Raw genomic sequence first — 8,458 nt, 5'->3', positions numbered from 1 at the left:
CCAACGAAGCGCCCTCCACACTGCCCGCAGCGGTGGAAGAAGGGCTCCACCGCGCCCAGTGAGCTGCGGCTTGACCCCTGCCCTTCCCAACACCCAGTCCCTGCGGAAGGACGGTGTCACACAGAACGGGACACCTTGTTTCCACCCGGCGCGCTTTTAAACACGGAGCCGCGGCAGGCCGGCCAGTGAGTTCCGGGCTGCGCTGCCGGCGGCGGCGGCGGCGGGGTGCAGGTACCCGCGGGGCGGCCCCGGCCCCGGTGCCGGGCTCAGGCTCAGGCTCTGTGGGGGGGACAGCGGCAACGGCGGCCGTGCCGGGGTGGAGGTGGCCCCACGAGTGGCCTCGGTGCTCGGGGGGTGGGGGGAGGGCGCGCGTGTGTGGAGAGCGGCAACGGCTCCGGTGCCGGGGAAGGAAACGGCCTCGGTGCCGGGGTCCGCCGGAGACCGCGCTCAGCTTTTACGTCACGCCTGCGTTGGCACAGTCACTTAGCGGGCGTGTGGCGTTGTGCCTGTCAAACTTAATGCTCTTTGGTTTAATGGGTACAGGTAAATCAGTCGTGTGAAAACGGAAGAAAAACAAAAGTTCTGTGAGTTTCCCTCGTAGCTTGGTACGTTGTGAATCATATCGTTAATCAATTCACAGTCTAGTTACAGTATGTTTCCAATGAACTACATTGTGGCTTGTTTTCTTTTTTCCCTGCGTTTTTTTTTAGTTAGGGCAGCGTTAGCAACTTTGGGGTGGTGTTTCTTTAAAAACAGAAGTTGAATGGGAAGTCTTAAGAGGACAGAGATGCTTTGTTTTTACAAAAATACTAAGGCTTATGGATGATGTGTGTGATGGTGTGGATTTATGCTGACCAAATGTAATGGGACAGTTTCTTTCCAGTATACCATAGGAAACTTTTTTAACCTGGTGTGTGCAAGGCATTGTCTTGCACTTACCTCTGAATCTCAGCTTAAATTTTTTGTGTTAAAAGAAAGTAAAGTAACTTTGAAAGTCTAACCCAATCCACTTGTGTATCTTCATTTATAGCTTTCAGCCAGAGGTCAACTTGTTACTGTATTTGTTCTTTGAACATGATGCATTTTGGCTGGGGCCTGTTTTCAGCACTGCAATACAAATAGTAACCACTTGTTGCAATTATAGAAACGCAGTCCTTTAAAGTTACTATTTATTTTATAAGAGGTTTCAGTTTACTGCTAAAAAATTCAATTTACTGTTTTTGAATTGATTTGTTAGTTAAGTTTTCCTGAAACACTACTTAATTTTTTCCCTTGGCACTGTTTAAATGAAAAGCGGTTTTAATAAAGAAAGCTGTATTATTAAAAAAAGAATTTTTCCTTGCTCTTAATTGCTGTCACAAAATTCAGTTAAAGAAAAAATGTCCTCTAGAGGGAGATCTTGATGCTTCTATGTGCTAAAACGTTAGTCACCTCGTTCCTTGTTAAACATCTTGATCACTTGTGTTGGAAAGGATCTGTGATGATGAATGTGTATGTCTTAATAGCAACCTGTCTTCTGGATCTGTGCTTGGAAATTTCATTACAGAATACAGACCATAGCCTGTAATGTAACACTTCTGTAGGTTAAATGAAACATGCTTGTTTTAATTCAAATAGATCTAATTCTGAAGTTAAATGACTTTAAATCTTTACAAGTTCCACTGTAGTACTCCTGCAGTAGTATTTGTAGGACCTGCATTTGTGGCATCAATTCTGCAAATGCTTAAGTAGATACTGACTTTCATACAGCATTCTCATTTTAATCAAGATGCTTTTGAAGGCAGCTTCTTCACTGACCTAACCAAAGAACTTCAGCAGCTGATCTGAAAGTGCTGTGGGTTAAATCACTTTAGCATGATGAGTGCTAACAGCTGGGCCAGGAAACAAAGCAGAAATGAAATGTCCCATTTAATCAATCTTAGCAATTGCAGGATAGCGGTACTTTTTGACTATAAATAGCAGAGGTTGAAAGATTATTTTTGCAGACATATCAATTGTTTGAATGTAGTTAACCCTATACTCCGCACGCTCTGTCCAAATTTTTGGAAGAAGCTTGGTGGGATTGTTATGGTGGTGAGTTATTCAGCATGTTACATATGCAGTCTTAGCATGATATGTCTTTCTTGCAGACACTTTGAAAAAGTATTCCACAGTAAAGAAGGCATCTGTGCTCTTGTTTTTCTGTAAGTAAATGCAAACAGTGAATTCCGTATAGCTTCTAGCATAAGCCCGTTCTGTAAAAGTAAAGGCGGTGTGGAACTTGCTCTGTGGATATAATTGAAAATTTCCTTATACTGCAAGACTGCTGAATGGGTCAAAAATGTATTTACTTTTTTAATTGCCAGGTGAATCCCTTCAGACTTCTTTCAAGTCATCTGTACAGTTAAGAAATAGATATTGTTAGACTGACTCCAAAATAGTTGTAGTATTTGTATTCTTGTAAATGTACATACAAAAACATTGCATAATTAATTACCCCTTTTTGTGTGTATGTGTGGGGAAGTGCTACTGCAGGTAAGGTTGAAGTGATTTGCAGTACTTATGTCACAAGTTTGTTTTCCTTTTCATGCTCATTTTCATTGTTTTGTGGTATGCAAATGCATCTCTGCAATGCATTAAAGATGTATGCAGAGTGCTTGGAGGCAAACCGTGTTGCATAATTGAATGTACAGATGTGTTATAATAGAGGAATAAATTCCTTTAATAAACAGGAATAAAAGTTATGGATTTTTTTGTTTGTTTTAAGAAAAGCATATTTATATCCTTAAGTTACTCAGATTGTAGACTCTGTAATAAATTGTGCTCTAAATAATTAATTCTTTATTGTAGATCATCATTTTGGAGGATTCCAAATGATTTCTGGAGTCTGCTGTGTCTAGCCATAATGAGTTCGTCACTGGTTGCTTATGATGATTCAGACTCTGAGGCAGAAACTGAAAAGACTGAAGTCCCCAATACTTCTAGCAGACACACAAGCCTTCCAAGTTCTTCTGTGGATCGTGTTCAGTACTTTGCACCTGGTAGTTTGGGTACAAAATGTACATATGAAATGCAACCTACTGAGAACACTGACAGTTCTGGCACAAGCACTGTTTGTGAAGATCCCCCTCAGCATTATGCACAGAATAATAACACTGATTTGACACCTCCTTACTGTAGGAGAGCATACTCTGGCCATACTGCATTATGTATGTCCTACAAAAACTATGAACAGACATCAAGCTCTTCTACAAACGCTGGACATGGTATTTCCCAGAAGAGAATACATAAAGACAGTACTACTGCCATAAAAGGGATTAGACCATATATCCCTAAAAGATTGCGTCAAGAAAATCCCAGTATGCCTGAAAAAAAAGAATCTGATCAGAGAGATAACTCGGATTGTGATGTTAAGCTAGGCACATCAGGAGAGCAGACTTTGAGAAAGATCTCTGAATTAATTAAGCCATATTTGGGATCCAAATATAAATTAACGGAAGTCCCCAAAAGCTTAATATTTTACATGTCTAAACACAGCGGCCCTGTTAATGAAATCCAGTGGTGTCCTGTACGAGAACAAAGTCACATGCTTCTCTCGGCTTCTATGGATAAAACAATCAAGGTAATGTAAAACAAGATGCTTTGTGGACCAATCGTCAAACATAAAAATACTGTATTGAATAATGATCTTCTGGGAATAACATCCTTGCTTGTGTGTATTTAGCAGTTCAAAAGTATTCAGAATTTGAGGAGATGCTTTGCAGTACGAGACCCAGCCCAATCCTTCACTGCACCTACAGTCAGTTCCATTATTTTGGAATGTGGTTTTTCTTTCGCATTAGACATGTCAGTGTTTTAGATCTTAAGAAGTTAGATTTCTACTAGGTCATTTCTTGTAATCTGTATTAATGTTAGGTTTTCATTATTTCCTACTGTAATGTCACAATGGCCATAAGCACTATGGTCTGGATACAGATTCTGCCTTAAGGCATTAAACAACTGACTGCCAACACCGGAATAATATTTTGAGCAACTTTACCTTTCTGACAGGCCTAAGTGACTACTGCTGGACGAGGGTATGTCGGGTCGGTTGGATTTTTCATCTGAACTAGTGTAGCAGGTCTTGCGTCCCAGAACGGTGTCCTGTCATGATCTAAGGAGTCTTCCCACTTTAAGTTTGTTTCAAGGGTCAATTGCTCACTACTTAAAGTGTATTTTCCTTCTAGCTTTAGTGAATTTGGCTTCAGTTCTCTGTTAATTTAGTCAGTCCAATGAGTCTTACTTTCACTTTAACAATGGCTAGTAAAAATATTTTATGCGTATGCTTTCCCAGATACAGGGCTAGCACCACCTCTGTGTTCAAATAATAGTCCTCCGAAGTGGGTTTACGCAGTGGGTTTACATCGTTTTGATAAGAGCGCACAGAAAGTGTCCTTTTTGGTGGACAGCATGCTTTATTGTATCTAACATGTATTTAACGTAGCAGGTACAATTATTTTAAAATTTGGTGCTAAAATTTAGGGCTTTAAGTAAGTCTTACTAAGTAAAGAGGCAAGAAGAACACCCTTTGTATCAGCATACTCCTAAAACCAAAGGAGAGGAGGGAACTTGAAAACTGAATTTGAATTCTGATTTCATGTAGGAGAAAATATTCTTAAATTCTCTTAATAATATTGAGGTTTTTTTTTTTTTTTAACTCTTGCTGTTTAATTTGTGGTGGAGAATTGAGTTTCATTTGGCTTTTGTATGATTTTTCTTATCTTGGAATTTTTTTTTTCCTTTCCTCTTTCCCCAGTTTTGCCATGGGGCCCTGTGAAATATGTGCTGACTTTGCGTCTTTGAAGCAGTGATGTTCTTGAATCTTGGACTGAGTTTTGCTTTTTTCTCCCAATGTCTATTAAAGCACTGGTGCTCATGGAAGAGAAAACCCCAGATCTATAGCATGAATAAAATTTACTCCTCTCAATTGCTTATCTTTTATTCTCTTAAGTTATAACTTCACTGGTTCTGTAGTCAGCATAACCTGTCACACCATCCAAGTCTAAATACTTTGAACTGTGCGTAATTCTTCCTTCATCTTCTTTCCCAAGCTTTTTTTACATCTTTGTCTTGAAGATTAGATGGAAGAAAAAAGTACCTTTGGTTTTCTTTGCAAGTGTTCTTTAATATGTTGAATAAGTTAAATATTGGCTCCTACTTGAAGAACAGACTTAGAGGGAAAAGACTAAGATATGCAAACAGTGCTGATGGGGATGTTTTTGGTAAGGAGCAATTTAAAATCAGATTGTACAAAAGTATATGCACCTCTGACTTCAATATGTCTGAATTTGACTTTTTGTCTTAAACTGTCACACCATATGCTTAATGTTTGTTTACTGTCCCAGAGCCTCATTTTACTGATGAGTGAAATTATGGATGTGTTAAATTTGGTAAAACAATCTAAAAATCAAAGCTGTTATTGCAATGTAAAATTATTAAAAAATGGAAATAATAGCCTGTCTGTTATCTTTCTCTCTGCTTAGAAGACATTATTTTTCTAAAGTAGTGTTACCACATCTGATTAGAAGCAGTCTTTAACAGTAAAGCTGGTTTTTGAAGAAATCTAATTGCCTTAGGTGCCCCAAACCATGGAAGTTCAATGTAATTAGAGCCTGTTAACATTGGCAACGCTTCAGAGCATGCGAGTCTAAAACATTAATAAAGTAATAATGTATACAAAGTATATTAAAACACAATTCCATATTTTGGAAGGTAGCCTGTAGAGAAATACCTATGAATGCTTCTTACTGTTATTTCGTAATGAAATCGAAGCCTATAACAGTATGAGCAGTAGCATCTTTAAAATTTGCACCTTTACACAAGTACCTCTCAGGCCAGTAGAGGGCACGGTTAGATTAAGTATTGACTTGATGGTATGAAACTAATTTTGCTAACTTTCTAGGGTCATGAGCCCATAAATCTCTAGTGACTATGACAGCAGTAGCTTATCTTCTGGGGATTTTTTGGCTGTCTACCATTGCCTGAAGTTCTCCATTTTCTGGTGTAAGCGTAAAACAACTGATTGAAAATGCAGATGTAGATGTACTATTTTCTTCCGATCCTGTACCTTCCCACAGCTTACCTTTTTTGTTGTTTTTTTCCAAAAACACCTGCTTGGAATTGCTAGGTTAAATCCAGGCAGTGGAAGCATGGTCTCTTTCCCTTTAATGGAATATGCAGACACTCAGGACATTTGCACTATTTACTTTGAACATCAGATTCGGATAAAACTCGGAGCACAGTCAGAAGCCTAAAATCCCTGTATGATCAGAGAGAGTAGGCAATCTAAAGCCTCAAAACTGTATACTTTTAGGTACTCATGTGAATAACAGTAACTGAATATTTTTATGTGTAAATATCTTGGATTCAGTCCTTGTATTTGCCCTTTGCATTAAGACATTTATCTGTTGAAGAGTTCAATATTAGTGGAGATTTCTCAGAACTGAGAGTTCTGTCTAAGCAGATCTGACCGACTGTGGTAGTTTAAGTTGTGCTTAAATCAAAAGATCTATAGTCATATGCAATTTTTGTAGTATTTAGCCAGTTTTGCATCTTTTATATGTTCTTATGTGCTTAAAAATTTTCCTCTTAGATTTTTCATCACAAACTAAGAATTTCCCTTTCTGGGAAAGATTTTTTTTTTTTTTTTTTTGGCATAGAGAGGAAGAAATACTTGGTTTAGTTATCTTAGTTTAGTGATCTTAATTTATTTATTCCCATCTAAATTACTATGACTAAATCATCCATATCACACGGGATATATTTAAAATGTATGTATAGAACTGATTATGTGGTTTCTTACTTTTTAAGTGTGTGTATGTATCTTGTTTAAATCAGGGGAAAAGAACAGTCTTCCTGTTATGTTCTCCCAGATTAACCAACATGCACTTTACAATCTTCTTTATGAATCAGTGTAAGTCATATTAAAATGTTTGCAAAAAATGAGTTGATGTTTTCAGTTTGTGTTGACTGAAGAACAGCCTTGTGTCAGGAAAGATCATCTGAAGCAGTTTGTATAAATATCTTGCATATTTAGGAAGGAATGCACTATTTCAGAGGATTTCATATTTTTCATTAAAAGTATTTGCTCTTAATTTTTTGTGTATGGCTGCATTTAAAAAAACCCAAACAGTTATCAAGTGCTACAGTTGAAAAAATCAGTTATCAGTTATCAGCTCTAGAGTAACACTTATACCAGCAGATGGGGCTCCTCAGCATCTTGGAAACTGTGCCTCTAAAGACTGGAAGACTTTAATGTTTGCCTCCATGTTGTATGTTGAAAGACCAAAATTAAAAGTTTATGCATGTGTTGCAAAACGTATAAGAAAACTTCATAGAGACCTGAAAGGAAGATAGAATCTCATATGGGAAGTGATACCTATTGCAGATTAATTACCCACAGTTCTTCAAATCTGGAGCGTTAAGAGAAGAATATTTCATGCTAAATTTTAAATTTGTAAGGAATGGAAAACACCCCCAAAACTTAAATTTAGGCTTTGGCAAGTCTTTTACCCTCTATTTTCTTAGGATTTTGAGCTTCCTCTTTGGAAGGGGAAGCTGATAGTATTTCTAGCCTAGGTAGCTGGAGAAAGGGCCAGGAAACCTGATTCAAGTTAGGGAAAGTACTGTTGGGAGCTCTTGTTGTGGCAGTGCTCTTCTTCACTATTACATCTAACTGTATTATCAGTGGCTTATGTTTCTAGTTTAAGTATGTATTTTAAGGATTGTGAAACATGATTGTCTGAACTGATTAAATTTTGTTTTCTTTGGATAACACTTCTCTACCTTTTGTTTGAATAGCTGCTGTAAATGAAATTTAGGCTACTACTGCCATTTTTGTTTTTGCCTACTTAAACACTGAAATAGTGTTTGTGATTTTAATATCTCGTCTAGTATTTTTTGCATAAATTTTGAGACTCAGCACTGTTATTAAAGGTACTTAGTTTCCATAGTGTGTGGTTATTCAACGCTTTCTGAACATCAGACCTTGTTTTGGTATTTCTGGTTTAGAACCCCAAACGTAGAATGCAGAATCACAGGTTACCACTGAATACAGCTGTTTACCTTAGGTAGCAGGGTAGATGAAAAGTTGTCTCTTGAAAGACATGCTTACCAATTGCAAAACCACTATATGACATTCACATTGTTATTGTCTTTTATTTGGAAGACCTTGTAATTGCGTAGAGCCACAGAGATGTAAACATTTTCATTAGTTACTTATGCTGGACTTAGCTTTTTAACAATTATTGATAACTTGAAGCTTCCCATATCATTATTCTGTATTTCCTATTTTGTCTTAAAATTAACTCAAGGTAACGTCTTTCCACAACCATCTGTAAGCTTTTATTTCTGTGTTCCTGGTTTTCTATTTAGAGCATCACAGCAGGTATTCTATTTGTTGTAAAGTATTTCTTCATTTTCAGCACTTTCACCCTCCGTT

General features: G+C 37.7%; 1 protein-coding gene across 5 annotated transcripts in view; it reads left to right on the top strand.

The window, feature by feature from the left end:
• The first annotated feature begins 178 nt into the window (after positions 1 to 178).
• Positions 179 to 8,458, top strand: part of WDR25 (WD repeat domain 25) — a 72,682-nt gene continuing 64,402 nt past the window's right edge. For 2 of the 5 annotated variants that reach the window (XM_082317000.1, XM_082316996.1), the window contains exons 1-3: positions 411 to 605; positions 2,130 to 2,183; positions 2,830 to 3,601. In XM_082317000.1, coding sequence (XP_082173126.1) covers positions 2,885 to 3,601 — 717 coding nt within the window. In that variant the 5' untranslated portion in view covers positions 411 to 605; positions 2,130 to 2,183; positions 2,830 to 2,884. Of the gene's footprint in view, positions 232 to 410; positions 606 to 2,129; positions 2,184 to 2,829; positions 3,602 to 8,458 lie in introns of those variants that run through there. The other 3 variants (XM_082316998.1, XM_082316997.1, XM_082316999.1) reach the window with 3 other exon arrangements.

The sequence above is a fragment of the Platalea leucorodia genome, assembly GCF_965183815.1.
Source record: "Platalea leucorodia genome assembly, chromosome: 7".
In the NCBI taxonomy this organism is placed as follows: Eukaryota; Metazoa; Chordata; class Aves; order Pelecaniformes; family Threskiornithidae; genus Platalea; species Platalea leucorodia.
Note: the sequence above shows the minus strand (reverse complement) of the source record. Positions and strands in the feature narration are given on the sequence as shown.